This window comes from Cricetulus griseus, chromosome 6, assembly GCF_003668045.3.
Source record: "Cricetulus griseus strain 17A/GY chromosome 6, alternate assembly CriGri-PICRH-1.0, whole genome shotgun sequence".
Taxonomy (NCBI): Eukaryota; Metazoa; Chordata; class Mammalia; order Rodentia; family Cricetidae; genus Cricetulus; species Cricetulus griseus.
In genome coordinates, this window is record NC_048599.1 from 132,997,665 (window position 1) to 133,018,143 (window position 20,479).

At 35.9% G+C, this 20,479-nt stretch overlaps 1 protein-coding gene across 1 annotated transcript in view; it reads left to right on the forward strand.

The window, feature by feature from the left end:
• LOC100773941 (low-density lipoprotein receptor-related protein 1B) overlaps positions 1-20,479 on the forward strand; it is a 1,050,824-nt gene that overhangs the window by 764,895 nt on the left and 265,450 nt on the right. The window contains exons 46-48 of the mRNA XM_035447074.1: positions 6,814-6,927; positions 7,162-7,311; positions 19,424-19,546. Coding sequence (XP_035302965.1) covers positions 6,814-6,927; positions 7,162-7,311; positions 19,424-19,546 — 387 coding nt within the window. The remainder of the gene's footprint in view (positions 1-6,813; positions 6,928-7,161; positions 7,312-19,423; positions 19,547-20,479) is intronic.

The window sequence follows — 20,479 nt, forward strand, 5'->3', positions numbered from 1 at the left end:
CCATTTACAGTCTTGGTCACAAAAGTGCATTAAGAGTCAAGCTTTGGTAATAATGTTTCTTTTTTGGTAGCTACCTAAATTTATTGGCAATTAGATACCTTAATAAATATAAATAAAGCATAGATCTTGACATCTTTACTATGATGCTGGTTATTTGAAATTAAAGTTTCTTTTAAGCAGGGTCTCTAAAATATTATTACTTTTTAGAAATTAATATGTTTATGTAACTTGAGCAATTCCTATCATAAACAAAGATTTCTTTTTTTTTGGAGGAAAAAAGTTGCTCATCACAGATTGACTTTTTTTCTCAGGTGTGGTTGTTAATATAATGTTCCTCTTAGGTATCTAGCAAACAACAGAATGAAAATCTTGATAATCCCATTTTCTGTAACTCTGGTGCCAATTGATTAAGGTGTGAATTTAACAAACTCTTTCCTGACAGCAAAAGATAATACATGAAGAAGCAGGGGGAGATAACACATTTATGCTTCCAAGTCTTCCAATTACTCCTTTCTCAAGAGCCAGTAAAAACCTATGATGTCTTTGCTGCACATATAAACACATATTAATATTACTGTTTAAAACTAATTACTGGCTTGTTGAGACATTCTTAGTGGTATGATAGTAGCACAAATGTTATGGGAGTAAAAAATCTCTTTCTAATTAAATTAAAAGTCCATTCCACAAGTTAAAATCCATACCTGACACCAGTATCAAGTATTTGAACTTGTTGCTACACAGGTCACAAACACTAGAAGAGAACCTACTAGTTTTTTTTTGTCTTTTGTTTGTTTGTTTTTGCTAAATGGACAGAATATGACCCTGACTCCTAATAAATTATTTTTATATCCATAGTACATTGGTCAATACTCATCAGAGAAAGCCTCCTTTTGAAGTGGATGGTGATTAACATAGAAACCCACAACTGGTCAAGATGTAGAGAATGGACAAGTGTTGAATGGACACCTATATCACACGTTCTTCTCAGGCATCATTATAGAAAAAGAGATGAAAAGATATTAAGAGCCAGAGGTGTTTAATGACTACAAGGAAACAATGTTTTTCTTAGCATGAATAATAAAACCCAGAGGCAGATATAAGTGGTTCAAGCTGGAGATCAGAAAAGCAAAGCAACCAGCCAGTAGCTCTTACCTCTCCCAAGGCTTTAATTGAAGATCCTGTAGTAATTCCAGTTACTCAGGAAACTGGGTCAGGAGGAGTATGATTTCACATTCTCCTTGTGCTACAAATTATATTTAAGTACAATTTCACAATTTAGCAAAACCCTGTTTCAAAACAAAGTAAATACATATTTGCAGGGGAAGGCTTGCCTGGATTCAACCAAACCAAAGGCTGAAATCTCAGTGCTAGGGAAACAAAAAACAAAACTGTCAATATAAACACTCAGGATTTTGTAGTCTTTGGTCAGAGGTGAAGGTAAAGCTATTTGCAAGTTATTTACATTTTATATTTTATATATCTATAGTGGTTATTAGTACCCTCTTACTGTTTCTCTAATCCACAATAGCAGAGTGGAAATACATGTTAAAATGAATTATTTGGGATTTCTTCTCTTTTGCACACAGAGAAAAATCCAGAATCTTTATCTTCATCTTTTTTTAAAAATTTATTGTACTTTAAAGCTATTCTTTTAATGAATAAGAGCTTATACTTGAAGAAGCCTAACAAACTTTACCATTTTGTGTTCCTTTTATTGTTGGGTGACAGGTTGAGTGACTTGATAGGGGAGTAGAACATAGAATGTCAACAATATTGAGATGAGTTAAATTTCTTTCTTTGGGAAGTATAGAAGTGTCCTTTGACTACTAGAATACTTTCAGATAGACCAGAACACCAAGAATTCTAATTATCCCTAAAGGAGAGATGAAGGGTGCCTGGGTTTCCTATTTATTCTGTCTTTGGTTTTAAAAGTGCTAAGAAGATGATACCAACTAACAATCTAAGCAACAGAGGAGAGGCTACCTTAAATGCCCTCTCCTGATAATGAGATTGATGACTAATTCATATGCCATTGTATAGCCTTCATCCAGAAGCTGGTGGAAGTAGAAACAGACATCCACAGCTAAACCTTGAAACGAACTGAAATCCAGATGCAGAGAAGGAGGACTGATGAGCAAAGGGGTCCATACCAGGCTGGTGAAACCCACAGAAAAAGCTGACCTGAACAAGGCAGAACTCCTGGGCCCCAGACTGATATCTGGGAAATCAGCCTGTGACTTATCCAGACCTCCTGAATGTGGGTGTCAGTGAGGAGACATTGGAAATATATGGGGCCTCTTGTAGTGGATTAATACCCCATCCCACATGGAAGGATACTCCCCAAGCCTAGACACAATGGGGTTGGCCCTATCCCAAAGAATATGCAGACATTTAAGACCCCCTATGGAAGGCTTCACCCTCCCTGGGGAGCAGAAAGGGTATGGGATAGGTAGGGTGTTAGTTTCGGGGGGATGTAGGAGGGGAGGGAGAGGGACCTGGGATTGACATGTAAAATAATTTTCTTTCTAATAAAAATTGCTAAGAAAAACATTGAAAGACTCCACAAATAATACTTAAAAAAACATAAACATGGCTCAAAAAGAAATTAGCAGTCCCTCTGTGTTTGTGCACCTTGAAAACCTAAGCAGCTATGGAATCATTAAATAGGAGGTGTGCACGAGAGTAAACAAATTAGCTTTGCAACAGAAAAAGTAAAGTCATTTGTGTTCAAATCTCCATGTCAGATTCTTTAGCTGTAGGCAGCATGGAAAGCAAGAAGAGAGAAACAACTTTAGTTATTTATAAGAATTTACCTTGTGAACCACTGAAAGACCTATTGATTTTATGTCTTTTTTATCTCATAACATATTTTAATTGATGAAATAAAAAGAAAGTGGAAGAAAGAAGAAAACTAGGAAAGTATATGAAAGAATCAGTTGTTTTGATTTTTCTTCTTACTGCTCCTTTTGATCTATTGTCCCTGTCAGAACTTATTTTGTGGTATCTCATTTTTACTCCTGGTGTGTATGTAGTTGTGTTCTTATTAGTGTTTTATACACTAATGACTTCTTTTGGACTATCTGGAGGGAAAAGCTGAATATTTCATAGTTGGTCTATCTGTATTTGAACCAAATAGTTTTCTTTTTTCTCTTCTTCAAGACTTTTAGCCTGGGGAAAATATCAGGCAACATTCTTTTATACCTGTCAAATTAGAAATTTCAATATTTCTCCCTCAGAAACCACCCTAAGAATGTAAGTGAAGCATCCTGTAATGGGTTTGGTTTTTCTTTCCCAGAATTACCATTTGTCTAATTATTATATAACTTGAATGACATATTCTCAATATTCACAAACATTTAAATATTTGTTTCCATTTGGTCTCCCTGTTTTATCAACCTTAGGCAGATTCTTGGCAAAAGTATATCATTAAGGCAGATTTTGAGTGCTTAATGACTTTGTCATTTTGATTTTCCTCTCTGTTTACTCTTTGTGAGTTGAGATGTAAGCTCTTAGCCTCTGTTCCTGCTGCCATCTTTGCTGCTTCCTGCCATAATTTTTGGCCACAATAGTCTTCTATCCCACTGGAACTGTAACTCAAGTGACCTCTTCCTTCTATAAGTTGTCTTCACCATGTGCTGTTACAGGAGTAGAAAAGGAAATAATATATTTATTTAATGAACTTAATGCTACTTGCATGTTGCAATAGTTTATCATCAGTGTGATCCATATACGTGACACAAAATTATAAAAAATGCTTTTTATTGGCTCGTGTTCTCAAAGGCCATGGTTTTGGCTTCATCTTTTTAGATAACAGTGAAGCAGTACCCCATGACTATGGCAGTATTTAGAGGGGGCTGCTTACCTCATGGCAGAAAGATACCAGATACACAGAAAGAGTTGGAGGCAGTTCTAAGTTTCAGAGGCACAACCCTGTAAGCTACTTCTTCCAGATGACATAATGCTGGGGATCATTTGTTTAACACAAGAGTTTGTGGAGTGACATTTTTCTTTTTTCAATTTCCTCATTGACTACTAATGTAGAAGTTATAGTCTCCTACCACCATCCTGACCCCAATGCTTACAGAATTCTGCACCCACATTAAAAATCCAAATTTCTTTCCCATTCATTGCTGTTTGACATTACTGTAGCTCTCAATCAGTGAAGACATGTGTAAAGCAGACAGTAAGTTCGATTTGCCATGTATAATCTCTTTATGATAGTCCATTTATATGCCCAGTCCATTCATTAACCCTATTTTGTGGTTTGAATGTTACTATCTCTGGCAGGTGCATATGATTGAATACTTGATCCCCAATTGGTGAAACTGTTTGGGAAGGATTAGATTTGGCTTTTTTGGATGAGGTCTATGACTTCCAGTAAGCTCTGAGGTCTTAAAAGCCCATGCTATTTCTAGTCGCTCTCGCCCTCTGCCTCATGGTTATGTTTCAGATGTGAGCTCTCATCTACTGCTCCAGCACCATTCTTGCTTGCTCAACTTCTTGTAGCCATTGTCCTTGCCATAATGGTTATAAACTCACCCTCTGGAACTGTGAGCTCCAAATAAACTCTCTCTTCTGTGATTTGTCTTGGTCACAGTGTCTTTTCACGGCAAAATAAAACCAGCTCAGACACTCTTTTGGGGAAAAGAAAAGAGGAAATGTATCCCACACTTTCTATTCTCAGCCCCACTCTCCGGAGCTCCTGCTCATCAGTAACTTGGTATTGCTCTCTAAAAACTCTATTCATCTTCACAGTTGTGCTTACTTTGAACACATTTAAGAATTCTTGTCGTTTTTATTTTCAATACAGAATCCCAATATTTTCTTCTACTGGTTCCACTTTTTTCTTTTCCTGGTTTTCAGAATTATATACAGAGCTTGCAGTATTAAATACAAAAGTCTGTAACTATAAGATCTTTGTACCTTGAGTGTTCTTTATAGTCAGGCCATATAGTTGGAGTCATAACTTTCCTCTTCACTACCTCCTCCGTTCTTCAGATATACTTCCTCCCACCACATGGAGAACTTTCTGTGGAAGTTTCAGGGAGATGTTGCCATGGTGGTGCAGTTGTCCTCACAATGGTCTTGGCATTTTTCATGGATTCCATGTTGAAATCATTTACTACACTGGACATTGGTGGCGTGTGCCTTTAACCCCAGCACTCAGGAGGCAGATGCAGGTGGATCTCTGTGAGTTTGAGGCCAGCCTGGTCTACAGAGCAAGTGACAGGATAGGCTACAAAGCTACACAGAGAAACCCTGTTTCGAAAACCCCTCCCAAAAAGACATTTCTACTTGTACATTGTAAGTTTTCTTACATCTGTAATGTTTGTTCATAAAGAAATGCATCCTGTTTTCTAAACAAAGAGATTGTAAGAAATCATTTGGAATATAGCTAATGAAAAACTGATAGGTAGAATAAGAAAGTCTGGATGATTGATATATGTATTTCCAGTATTTTGTATTTACTGTTTTTAATGAAAGAAAACTGAACATGAAATGAAATAGAAAGGTATATTCAAAATGCTTTTTAGGATATAAAAATTAGTTTTCACTTGCTGAACAATGCATTTATCCATGATACTGATGGCATTATCTGTTTCACATGTTAAGTTATTTTTAATGAAGAAACAATGAAGCAATTTTAATCACAAATTGTAAATAAAACATTTATTCTAATCATCATTTAAACACAAATGAGTATGCAATTTCAAGATACAATTAAATATAATAAGAGCAGTGTGTTATGAAATACAAATGACATACATACCCGTGAGTAAAATTTGCATATTTTAAGATTGTTTTTACACCCATTTTCAATTGATATAATTTCTGTTTATAATTAAATAGGCACTTTACAATATCAATGTAAGTAAAAGCTGCATAATTAAAGAGGGTTTTATGTTATTCATTGATTTAATCTGCCTGTGGAAATTAAAACTGGAATAAAAATCTCATTCAATTTAATGTAACATACAGAGAATACCATACACCTGTTCACAACATATTGCTCAAAATTATTACATGATAATGGATGGTTAAGCAACCTCTAAATAAATGTATAATTAACAACAATATACTATTTAAAACCTGTATATAAGAAAATTAAAATAGTTAAACTTTATCTAAGCATAGGGAATTCTAAAGTCATACTTTTATAATAATACCAGGGAGTCACAATATATATGTTTGTAGCTGTGAGTCATCTGCATTTGCTATGATAAATACCAATAACATGGTCAAGCAGTAGTATGTTCATCTACGGCATGTACCATTGCATAGATGACTTTTTAAATCAATGAAAATTCTCAATTGTCCCTTCTGGGTAATAAAAGAAAACCAGTTTCCACTTCTTCTCTTTTCCCACTCCTGATTATGTCTGTTTCTGAGGCAGAAAGAATTCCTCTGTAGAATGCAGTTATATAATTGCTTCAGGCCATGATCTTATACTATAGAAAATGGAAGGAGAGAGAATTTTCATTGAAATTTTAATGCAATTTCAGTGCTGGGTCCATATGATCAGAATGAACACAAGGTAACTCCTCCTATAATGGAACTATACCATAGGCAGTTCGAAGGAACCTTCAATTGTATGATGAAATCATACACTTAACATAGAATTACATAAAAGCAAAAGACATAGGAGATACATTTGGGTGAAGGCTGGAGGGCCAGGGTGTCACTTTAGACATATACAGTCAAACATCCAATTAAAATAACATTGTGTAAATTAATCAAAGTTCTCAAAATATAAAGCAAAGGTAATTTTCAATCTCTTTTACCCATTTGCTTATCTACTATGTTTTTTTATAGTGTCAACCTGCTCCACAGTTGAGTTTCGCTGTGCAGATGGGACTTGCATTCCAAAATCAGCACAGTGCAACCAAAACATGGACTGTGAAGATGCTTCAGATGAAAAGAACTGCAGTAAGAATTACCACTTCCTTTTTCTATTCATGTCTGAGCACCTGTTGCCATTGACTGGAACACTGTCCAAGTATTCTTGAACTTCTTCCAGAATTGATATGTAACTAACCCTGTTGTGTAGTATAATTGTGTATTTACTTCTTTAGTGTTGTTAAGTTTTCTTGCTTCTTTGACCTACACAGAAGCTTCATAATGATTGCAAATGTGGATTTCATTTTCTTTGTATCATTATAGATAATACAGATTGTACACATTACTATAAACTTGGAGTGAAATCCACAGGATTCATAAGATGTAATTCTACCTCACTGTGTGTTTTGCCAAGCTGGATATGTGATGGGTCTAATGACTGTGGAGACTATTCAGATGAATTAAAGTGCCCAGGTAATTTCCAAAAGAAAAAAAAATGTTCTTGTTTGGGAGGTTTAAAATGTAGCTACTTAAAGAATGACTGGATGAATGAGATAAAAACTGGGAATAAATTTCTTCTCCTAAGCATGCCACTTGATCTTTCTAAATAAATTACAAACTGGGTACATAGGAAATATATGCTAATTTTAGATCTTATTTTTTAAACATTTTGCTCTTTATTAGTACTTTTAAAATTGATGATTAAACAACTAAATGTGTAATCTGCAAAGCTTTATCAGGTAATTTATAAACTTTGAAAGACATATTTAAAGAAGAATAGGAGAAAGACACTGCTTACTACTGATTTTACCCTCTGTTACAAAGCTGATATTTTGTGTTAGGCTAATGTAGTTCATATAACATTGGGACATGCTACTTAAATATTGACTCATGGACTGACAGATACATTTATATCTGCATCTTAACCATCTCTGTCAATGAAAGCTTTGAAAAAATATCATTTAGCATTTTAGAGAATGACTTTTATATTAGTGACAACTGCATGTAGTAAAGGACAATAAAACTAGATAAACACATTCAACATGTTCACAAAAATAAACTTACCCTAAAAATACTCAATAGATTCCAGGTTTTCTTAACATTTAACTTTCTTGAAAATCTTTTGAAAAATGTCAGTTGTGGGGACACAACAATATTTATACACACATACCCTATTAAAAGATATTTCTCTTCATAAGAGGTCACAATTTTTGTACTGAAAGGTGTGTGACACCTTTGTGTTGATTTTTCTTAAGGCTTTTGTTTTATTTTATTTCCACATCCCCTTCTTCTTCCAACTCCTTTGCACCCCACCCCAATTCCCATCAAAATTCCATGACCTCTGTAACTCTAAATGCATCCTAAAAGCAGACCCCCCCCCACACACACGCACTCATCTTGCTCTATTTAGTGTTTGTATTACTTATAGGTATTTAGGGCAGAAAATTTTGCACTGGGCAGCCAAATAGGGAGATCATCCCCAGAGAAGACTGACTCTTTCTCTTTCAGCACCCATTAATTACCTGTAGCTCTCCATCTAAAACTGGGTTCATTTTTCTTCTCCTTTTAATTCAGAAACATTTTCTCATATAATATGTTTTGATCATGAGTCTTCACCACCTCCTCTCAGATGCATCCCACCCTCCTACCCACCCAAATTTGTGGCCTTTTTCTCTCTCCCTCTCATTAAAAACAAAACAAAAAAACACAAAAGCATACTAAAACAAATCAAGAAATATGCACATAAATCATTGAAAGCAAAAATCAAAACAAATAAGCAAAAGACCATTGAAAGAAAATAATGTGAAAACAAAGAAAAATTGAACAAGTTCACAAAAATACCTATGAATTCCTCTGGTGTTGGCAAACTATTCCTGGACAGGAGACCTGACCCAGTATGTGGTATATACAACAGTGAGATTCCATTGGAGAAAAGTGATTTCCTTTTGCCGGTGCTTATGAGATGCAGACAGTTTCGTGGTTAGAGTTGGGTCCTCATGTATACTTGCCTCTCTCAGTGCTGGAACCACATCTGTGAAGGTCTTTTATGTGCTACCACAGTGTCTCTGAGCTTGTATGAGTATGAATCCTGCTGTTTCTGGAAGACAGTGTTTACTTGAAGTCATCCACAACCTCTGGCAACTATAGTCTTTTCTTTTCCTTTTCCATAGAGATCCATGGTCACTGAGGGGTGGGCTTTGTTGAAGATATCCCATTTAGGACTTAATGTTATAATGTCTTACTCTGCACATTGTCCAGTTGTTGGTCTTTGTGTTAATTCCCACCTACTCTAAGAAGATGCTTTTTCTGGTGTAGGTTGTATAAGGCTCTAATCTATAGATCAAACCCCATATGTCATTAAGAGTTATTTTATTGCTATGTTCATTTTGCAGAGCAATAACAATAGGCCATGACCTCTCTAGTCTCAGGTACTTGGCCATTCATCAGTGCCTTGTATGGGTTTCATAATGGAGTAGTTCCTAAGTCAAATCAAAAAGTTGTTGATTACTCCCATAACATTTGTGCCACTACTCTACCTGCAGGCCCATCATAAGGATGAGGTTTTATGTGATTTTCCTCATGCACATTGGCGTGCCAACTGGTTTTGCCATTGTACAGTTATCATTTAGGGAGCCATAATCATGAGATATTATCAATTTTCTTTCCTTCCACGTATAGGAGAGAGCCCAAGACAGACACCCTGGTCCTCTGGCTCATAATTTTTCTGTGCCTATGCCACCAAATGTTTTCTTATCCTTAGATACAGGAGTTGAAATATATAGATATTGGAGCTTGACTCCCCACAGTAAATTCTTTATTTTGCAATTTGACCAATTGTGGGTTTGGTAATAGTTAGGAGGGGCATGACATACTTAAATATGTAAATATAAGGATAAGTGTTTAGAATGCATTTAGAATTGACACATAATGAGTCTTTTTCTGTACTCCCAGCTCCAAGAATAATGACAGGGAGGCTTCTTATTAATTATCAAAGCTTGGCCTTAGCTTAGGCTTGTCCCACTAGCTCTTTTAACTTAAATTACCCCATTTATTTTAATCTCTGTGTTACCATGTGGCTCCTGGCTTTTCCCTCTCCTCCTACATGCCCTCCTTTTTCTGCATCAGGCTGGTGATCCCCACTTCTACTTCTCTGAGATTTCTCTGTCCCAAGAATTCCTGCCTAACCTCTTCTTTCTTACCTGTTGGCCATTCATGTCTTTTTAAAAGCAATCAGAGTGTTACATCCTCACACAGTGTAAAGGAATATTCTGCAACATATACTGATTTAGGAAGCTGCAATATTAGGTTATCTATTGCATATTATCTTATCCACCATGGGAAGATGACTAGCTTTAAAGTATCAGTTGTAAATTCCCTCCTATAGATCAGGGATTAAGTCCAATTAGATAATTGTTACAAACCACCAAAACCACCATTGTACCTTTGGGGATATCTTATGGTACTGATCAATATTGTGGTTTGTAGGTTTCACAACTGGATTGTCTGTTGACAACTTATTCCCTTGGCAAATTGAATAGCTCTTCCTGGTACTATGAAAGTTAGCCATGAAGACAGAGGCTTCAAAGCCAGATCCAGCTTGCCTCCTACAAGTCATGTGTCCAAAGAGTACCTGCAGCATTAAGGACTTACCTTCACTTTCTGGGAGGCAACGGAAGCAATAGGAGTTGCTTGGCCTGGGGATTTTGTTAGAAATTCTGTGGTTCTTGATTGGAGCCTTGGATGATTATCACCCCAAGCCGCACAACTTTGGGTGTGTGTAAGTAATTTTGAGTAAACATAAAATAGTGACTCCAAATAGTATTATTTATGTCTTTCTTCTCTCTCCATTAATATCTCCTCTACTTTCCCTCCTCAGTTAAAGCTCCCACATTTCCCTAATTCCTCATTTATAGCCCCCTTATCCTACTTCCTTTGCTAAAGCTCCTCCACTTCTACCAGTGGCCTCCTTTCCTTTTTATTTTATGTAGAAATTCCAGTTATCAGCTCACATATAAAGATTTGGAGCTAGGAAACATGACTAAGAAAAGATATGTGGTGTTTGCCTTTCTAGGTATGGGTTACTATACTTTTGGAATAATCATTTTCTCAGTATTATTTTACCATTCCTTAGTCATGGCAGCTCTTTCCATTTTTTTTAATGTTTTTCTTTCATTCAGACAGTTTACATTTTCATTTTTGGTGTCTTTCACCTCTTTTCTCAGTTTTATTATTATGTATTTGATTTTTAATGAAAAAATTATGGATAATTTTGCAATGTGTTCTTATTCTCCTGATATGTGGAATTGCTAGGTATCCATTTCTTGCTTATTTGGAGCTTTATTGCATATGGTCAGAAATTATGTACGGAGTTGCTCAAATTTTTCTGAAATTGTTAAGTTTTGTTTTGTGTCCCAGGATGTGGTCTATTTTAGAGAATCAAGCAGCTTGAATTAATAATTAGAATGCATATTCTTTGGTGCTTCGGTAGAATATTATGTAGCTATTTGTTATATCTATTTGATGTATAATTATCATTGAATTTTTACTTTTCTGTTTATTTTTGTCCAAATTATCAGAGAAAGTGGAGTATTCATATCACCCATTATTTATATTTTCCTTTAATTCCAGTAATATATTTGTAATGAAATCAGACATGCATGAGATTTTTGCATAACCTTTCTAGGTTAATTGATCTAAAATTAAAACAATATATCTGTCATTATCTTTCTGACTAGTCTCACTTTGAAGTTTATTTTGTCAGCTATTAGGATGTCAATGTCATTTTACTTCTTGTTCCCATTTGCTTTGGTTACTTCTTTCCGTTCTTTGATTTTAAGGCAGTACCCATCAAAGCCAAGTTTCTTATAGATAACAAGAAGATGGAATTTCTCCCCATTAAGCTGACCTGTATCTTCAGGATGGGAAGTTTAAGCCATTGATATTCAAATGTGTCAATGGAATGTATATTTTGATTGCAATCATTTTGTTGTTATTTTTGTTGTTCATATTTTTCATGCTATTTGGTGTTTCAGTTATTATAGTAGCATTTATTTTTTGTAGTTCCTTGACTGTGTTCATTCCACTCTCCAATCCTAATTATGGCTACTAGCACTCTCTGTATGGATTTTTTGTTGAACATGGATTCTTTTTGCCTGTTTATATGATGAAACATGTTTCTTTCTTTCAACTATGGGAGATAATTCTACTAGGTCCAGTAGTGTAGGTTTGCATACATTGGCTTTTAAAACTTGCAGTATGTTACTTCAGGTCCTTTTGGCATTTTAAGAGTCCACTGAGAAATCAACTGCTATTCTAATGAGTTTTACTTTATGTTACTTGTGGTTTTTCTTCAGTAGCTTTCAGTACTCTCTGTGTGTTCTTTTTATTTAATGATTTGACTGCAATATGCCATGAGAAGTTTATTTCTTCATCCTGTCTAACTGATGTGTGCTACAGGACTTTGTGGGAGTATGTCTTTCCTCAACTTAGCTAAGTTTTCTTCCTTGCATTCTTTCATTCATCCATCCTTCCTGCCCCTTCTCTCCTTCCCTCCCTTCCCACTCTCTCTTTCCCTCTTTATTTTCCTTTTCTTTTCTTTTTTTGTTTTAATGAAGTATCTCATTTTGTAGCTGTAGGTGGTCTGAGACTCATTTGGTACACTAGGATGGCTTCAAACACTCATACATCCTCCTGCCACTTTCTCCCTTTTTCTGAGATAAAGGTGTCCACAACCACACCCAGTCCTCTGTGTACTTTTTCAATACTTGGTCTTTGTCATTGTTCTCAGATTATTTTCCTTTATCTGTGTTTATAATTCAAATTTGGTCTTTTCTTTACATTCTAAAGTTCTTGCATATTCTTTTCAATTATTTTATTCATCTTGTTTTGCTAAAATGGTTAAACAATTCCAATTTATCTTTGAGTCCTAATATTCTAAATTCTACTTGATTGATTATACTTTTGAGTCCTTTTCATTTTCTATATGTTACAGAATTTTTAATTCCATCTCTTTTAAAGCTTGAGTAATCTTCAGTTTTTTTTTAATTTCACTAAATTAAGTTTTCAAGTTAGAATTGTCAGTCCTTTCATTTAGCCTTATCTAGGTGTTTTATGCAACAATACTCCTGTTTTTATTGTACCTTCTTTAACTTTTTCATATAAAATTAGATAAAGAATTAAGTGTTTGTATATTTTGCCTGCATGAATGTCTGTACATCACGTGTGCCTGGTACCCCTGGAGAGTCTCAAAGAGCACCGGGTTACCTGAAGTTAGATTTATAAATGGCTGTGGGGTATTGAATTGGAAATTGAATATGGGTCATCTAGAAGAGCAGCCAAACGTTTAATCCCTGAGCGGTCTCTTCAGGCTTCATGTCTTCTTTAACTTCCTTCAATTCATTGATAAAGCTCGTGATTGCTCTTTCCAATGCTGTATCCTTGGGTTCCTCCAGCTAATTACCATTGCAAGACAATATTGAAAGACTGATGATAGGCTTGAGAGGAATAGACTGTCTTCACCTTTCATGTTGTTCACATTTTCTCACTCTGAAATGGTTATGTGGACTTCTCTTGTTGAATATATCTGATATGATATATTGCAGGTTCCTTAACAGTAGGCAGGTGCTGAGCTTGTGTGACCAAAGATAGATCAGTTGAAGTGCATACACCTATGGCTCAACTGTAGCTAGGTCTGCAAGTGTGAGCTTTCTGTGAGGGTAGTTGAGGGACAGAAAAGCTCAACAGAATACACCAGTGTGCAAGCTGTGCTTCTGGAGCTGGGTTAAGGCCTGGGATTTGAAGAAGTATAACTATAGCTATTGAGGAAATAAAGAAGACTATTTGGGGCACTTGACTATAGCTTACTGCAGATATTTATCCCCCTTAATGTTTTATATTATTATTATTATTATTACTTAAATTTTATCTCCTCTCATACATTCCTACCAATTTTATTACTCCCAGTCACTGACCCTACCTCCCCTGTCCTCTAGATCAAATCTTCCCTTTAAAAAAAGATAAATAGCCAGATGAGCAGGCTTCCAGGCATATTCATCGGACATAGCCTAAAAAGATACAGTAAGATTTAGCACAAACCCTGAAATCATGGCTGGATGGGACAACCCAGCAAGAGGAAAAGGGTCTCAAAAGCCGGCAAATGAGTCAGAAGTCCACACTCACCCCATTCCACACATCCAATTTTTGGGATTCCTACCAGAGTACCAAGGGAGACAACCGTAAGTATATACTAGGGACCTAGCTCAGATCCATATAGGGTCTGTGTTTGTTTATCCCTTCAGTTTCTGTGAGCCCTTATGAACCCTGCTTAGTTAATTCTGTGAGATGTGTTCTCTTGATGTCTTCAGCTCCTCGGGCTCCTACAAACTTCCTCCCTCCCCTTCTGTGGGAATTCCCTGGCTCCACCAAGTGGTCCCTGTTTCTGCTCCCATCAGCTTCTAGGTGATGACTCTCTGATGATAATTAGGATAGGAACCCATCTACAGTAGTTCGGCATTAAAAATAATTTCACTGACTTTTTTTGACAATCATGTTTGGTTTTATGTTTGGTTTTATTCAGGCAGTGTTAGGCGTGGGATTTCACTTGAGGTACGGGCTTCAAAGTTCGACCAGTCATGGGTTGGCACCTCCCTAAAGTTCTGCACTACCATTGCCTCAGCACAAATTACAGACAGGACAGTTTCTGTGTCAAAGTTATTGTAGCTGTGTTGATGTCTCGGTCTAAATGCTAGGAGCCTTGCATGCTTATGGCTATACGTTAGAATATGGCCAGTTTGGGCTTTGATTACCCCATTACTAGAAGATTTCACTATGGTCACTCTCACAGATTCCAGGGAGTTTCCACCGCACACGCTTTTTCATTGTCTCTAAATGTCCACCAAATCCAGTCTTATATACCAGTACTCTCTTCCGCCATCACTCCCAACCCAGCACCAACTTGTGTTCTCTTCAAGAACTTATCTCCTGTACCAATGAGTTCAAGGCTATTACCTACCTTTATTCTATCAGGTAGAGTGTTTTATGTTGAAGTCTTTGATCCACTTGAACTTGAGTTTTATGTAGGGTAATAGATATGGATCAATTTCTATTCTACATGCTGACATTCAGTAAGAGCAGTAGCAGTTAAGGGTGTTTTATTTTCATTGTTTATTTCTGGATTCTTTGCCAAAATTGGGTATCCATTGTATATTGATTTGTGTCTGGGCCTTTGATTCAAGGCCATTGATTAACCTGTCTAAAGTTTTTAGGCAATAGCCTGTGTTTATTTATTATTATACCTCTGTATTATGCCTTGAAATCATGGATAGCTATACCTCTGGAACATATTTTATTCTTCAGGATTGTTTTAGTTATCCTTTTTTGTTTGTTTTGTGTTGTTTTTGTTTTTCCATATGAAGTTTAATATTGTTATTTCAATGTCTGTAGAGAATGTTGGAATTTTGATGAAGATTGTGTTGAATCTCTACATCGCTTTTGGCAAGATGGCCATTTTTACTATGTTAGTGCTACAGATCCATGAACATGGGAAATCTTTCCATCTTCTGATATCTTATTCAATTTATTCAAAGACTTGAGTTGTCATGCAAGTCTTTAACATACTTTGTTAGAGTTACCCAAAGATATTTTATATCATTTGTGGCCCTTTTAAAGGCTGTTGCTTCCTTGATCTTTCTCAATTCTTTTTCATTTGCATAAGGGAGTGTATTAAATTTTTTGAGTTAAGCTTGTTTCTAGTCACTTCACTAAAGTTTTTTATCAGCTCTGGAAGTCCCCTGGTAGAATTTTGAAGGTTGCTTATGTGTACTATCATCATATCCTAGGAAAATAACAATAATTTGAATTTTTCCTTTACAATTTTTATCCTCTTTGACTAGCTTCTCTGGAAGCTAGTCTCTACAATCTATAAATCGTAGTCTGGTTTTCCTTTGCTTTACATCTAATATCCATTTGTGATCCATTTAATTAGATTGATGAATACTCCAATTATCATCATAGACCCTTCATCCAGTAATTGATGGAAACAAATGCATAGCCAAGCATCAGGCCTGGATCTTGGAATCCAGTCAAATAGAGAAAAGAAAGATCATATGAGCAAGTGAGGTCAATATTATGATGGAGAAATCTGCAGAGACAGCTGAGTCAGGCTTGTGAAAAGTCATGAACTTTAGACCAACAACTGTGGGGATGCTGTTGGCTCAAACTAAGGGACAGTTGTGAGCTTGGACTATTTGAGCGGCCTCTGGCAGTAAGACCAGAATGTAACTCTGGTACATGAGCAAGCTTTTTGGAACATGTCCACTGTGGTGGGATGCCATGCCCAGGCTTAATGCATGGGAGAGGAGCTTGGTCCTGCCCAACTTACTGTACCAGATTTTGTTGACTCTTCCTGGGATCCCTTACCTGTGGGGAGAAGTTGACGGGGGGGGGGGGGGGGGGCGGGGGGGGTGACAGGGAGGGTGGGAGGCAGAACTGTGGTTGGAATGTAGAATGAAACTTAAATAAATAAATTATGAAAAATGTTTTATGGGACTTTGAGCTAGGATTCTTCTTTTTTCTATTCCGATTATTCTGAGGTTTGTTTTTGTCATAGTGTTCAAGAATTACTGGCTATTTTCTGTCAGGAAATTTTTAGATTACATTTTTGACCAAGGTATCAATTTCTCTAATGTATCTTTTGTGCCTGATATTCTCTCTTTCACCTCTTGTAATCTGTTGGTAAAGCTGGACACTGTAGCTCCTGCACAAATTCCTAATGTTTCATTTCCAGGTTACCATCAGCTTGTGTTTTCTTTATTGCTTCTATTTTCATTTTCTTGTTTTGAACAGTATTATTTGTTTCTTTCAACTATTTGATTATTTGTTTTTTTATTTGTTTTCTTTAGTGGATTTTTTGTGTGTTTTCTGGGATTCCTTTATGGGATTTATTCACTTCTTCTATAAGAACTGCTATAACATTCATAAAGTTGGTTTCAAGGTTGATTCCTTGTGCTTTAGCTTTGATGGAATATTCAGGGCTTGATATAGTGTGATAGCTGTGCTGTGATGGTGACATACTGCTCAAGCTGTTGTTGACTGTGCTCTTAAGATAACACATAGGTGTCTGAGCTTAGGGTAATATTTAAGAGCTTATTTCTGGGTTTGTCTGCTTTGGGTGGTTGTTTCGTCCCTTGGATTCTGTTCCCCTCTATATTTTCAGAGCATGATATGTATTTGTTGCCTATTTTGTTGGCCTCTTGGATGTTGTGTTCACAGGGAATGTCTGGTGCTCTCAGAGGCTAGGATTCAGTGACCAGTCAAGGATGGAGGTTAGGAGGGTATAGCCTGTAGTATGCATAGGAAGTACCACTGGTGAAAGGGAGGTTGCTAATGATGTTCTATTGCAGCACTAGAGATGTGCCTGAGGGATTTGGCCTGATGGGGGCAGAGAGAACTGTAAGAGTCTGTAGGCAGGATGAATTGGTATTTTTATAAGACTGGGGAACACTTTATTGTTTTAGTTTCATTGAACTTGGCTGTCAAAATTATTAATCTAAAGTTATATTTACAGTGAAGCATTCTTTTGATCATTATATCTGAAGTCAATTTTAAAAGTATCTTCCAGAGAAAATTTCATGAAATTCATTAAACTAGTGTTTCTTTACGGTTATACAATTATCCTTTTCTAGAATTAACATTATTTTTAGTTACTTTTCAACACTGACAGTTTTTTTCCATTATCCTTTTTTTTTGCAATTTTTTTGTCTTATTGGTCTTTTTTATTAAATTAGAAACAAGGTTCTTTCACATGTCAATTTCAGTTCCCTCTCCCTCCTCTACTCCCCTGCCCCCGACCAACCCCACTCTCCAAGCACTTTCTGCTCCCCAGGGAGGGTGAAGCCTTCCTTGGGTGGGCTAGAACCTCTGCAGTGTGTCTAGGCTGCCAGAATATCCCTCTATGAGGAGAGGGCACACAAAGTTCATTTGTGTACTGGGAGTAAATAGTGATCCACTACCAGTGGCCCCATATATTTCCAGGCCTCCAAACCGACTTCCTCCTTCAGAGGGTCTGGAACATTCCTATGTGGATTTCCCATATCGGCTGTCTGATTTTATTTTCATTGCTTTCCTTAAAAGATTTGTTGATTTCTTGTATTTTTTTTCCATCCATTTCTGTAAGGGATTTTCTCATATCCTCTTTGAGGCCCTCTAACATTTTCATGAGGATGTTTTCACAGTCATTCTCTTCTGCTTCATCTGCCTTGTGATGCTCAGGTCATGGTGGTGTGGAGTCCCCAGACTCCCCTGTTGTCATATTGGTTTTTCTGTTGTTAAATATCTTTTTATATTGTCTTCTACCCATTCCTTCTTCTGGTGGGTGTAGAGGGAGTTTCTTGTTCTCCTGGGGGTAGAGGACCATGGTTCCTTTCTGGTGTGTGCAAACAGATCCAGTACTCTGGTATCTCTCCTCTTCCCCTGGATGGAGTCTAGACTGGTACTGGGGTCTAAGAAGTCTCTGGGTGTCCTGGATCCTGATGGAATAGGATTCTCCCTGTGAGCAGTCCCAAAGCCTCAGGTGTCTCCGAGAAGGGCAGAGAAAAGACATAGTTTTATACTAGATTAAAATTCAGACTGCTCATTCATGCAATGCCAGGTGGACAGGTAGTGTAGGACCTTGCAGCAGGTGGAGCTATACATATCAGTGTACCATAGGTGATCTATGTATCATCTCAGCATATATAATGTATGTAATAATTTTGTCTGATTGATGAGTTCACTAAAAATGTGTTTACAGAAAATAAGGATAATTTTTATTTTAAATGATTAACAGTGGATTACTTAAGTGTGGTGATTAAATAAATTGTAGGGATCAATTTCTGAGTGACTATGGGACAGACATATCCCTTACTGTCTAAACCAGGTTACAAGTGTTAGTGCTAGAGTTAGAGTTAGGGTTAAGCTCCAGTCAGGAGAATAACCTATAGAATAATTATATATTGTATAAAATTCTAGATAATGTTTCAATTTTTAAGAACAAATCATAATTTAAGAAATGCAAGGTATAAAATTTTGTAAGTTTTCTTTCTTAAAACTAAGAATTTTGTTTATTCCTATCAATGCATATTCCAGAAAAGTCAATTGAAATATTAAATCCACCCCTCTTTTTTAAAGCAAAGAGCCACAGATGTTTAACTAACTTTTATTATAAGCACAAAACTCATATTTCCAAAGCAATTATGATACTTTGCCTTTATTCACTGAGTAAATTCAGTTATTTCCATCATTTTACTTTTACTATTGAATTGTCACATTAAACATATTCAGCAAATAATCCAATATTTCCCTCAACTACTGCTTCCAGTTCTAGGACCAACAAAGGATTGGATTTATAGTCAAGTCTAGGAAAATGCTTTTTGATAGGTTCTTATTCTTGGGTCATTGCAACCTTGGCATTCCTCAGAACTTGGAAGAATTTTGCATTTTTTGGTTTGTCTCATTCAACTCAGGTGGTATTAATATTGTATCTCCATGCACTGCCAATGACTCACATTAATTTAACATATTTGACACTGCATTCTATGTTTTATCATAGTTCAAAACAAACACAAATGTGAAGAGAATTATTTTGGTTGTCCTAGTGGAAGATGCATTTTGAATACCTGGGTGTGTGATGGTCAGAAGGACTGTGAGGATGGGCTGGATGAGCTACACTGTGGTGAGCCTCTCTCTACCCTGCTTTGTTGTATGAGCTACACATGTTACTACTCATATACTGGTATTTCCATTCCCAGGGACTTTATGAATATTGTTGATACACTATAAAAGTAAACACAGACAATTATAATACAGCATAATAATCTGTTGTCTCAGACCTTTTTCACAACTTTATACTTAAAATGATAGTTATCAACATTACTATAAATGTAGTACATTCTTTTGATGAATTTATTTCAGGTACTGTTAATATATTTATCTTCTGTTGTGAGGAAAAGACTTCAAGAATGCCTACATGTTCTTAGAAATTAAAAAATGATTTTAAATTTTGTATTAATATGGACATGATTTTAAATAATACACTTACATAACTGTTTCTTCAAGCACTTGTCCCTTTCTCAGTATTTCATAATCTTTGTATGTGCAAAGTTCATTTATGTTGGAAAAGAACAAAAATAAGGTAATTTTTATAAAATTTATGATTTTTATAAGACAATCTAGTATATATTCACTCTTTAATTATAACACAATCACAATGTGGAGAAAAGGTTAAAAATGAATCCCTTGTGAAATGTCAAACTCTCCTGAAAGTAAATTCCATGGGAAATGATGAAACATGTTCTTTGTAATTAACATTCTGCATATCTTCACTCTGTTCCAGAAGAAAACCTTCAAAAATAGTTCATGTAAATTCATAATTTCTAAACAGGGATCTATTATAGAATTACATATTCTTAATTTTGCTTTTCCTTAAATAAAATTGCCTAAATTTTCTTTTTTTGCCGATCATCTCAGTAAATATTTGAAAGCAAAATACACAACTTAAATATTTGTTTTGAATCAAATCCTTAGATGGTTAATTTTCTTGCTGACTGAAGCAATTTAAGGTAAGAAGGTTTTGTTGGGGTTTGTAGCTAAATGGATCAGAGAAAAG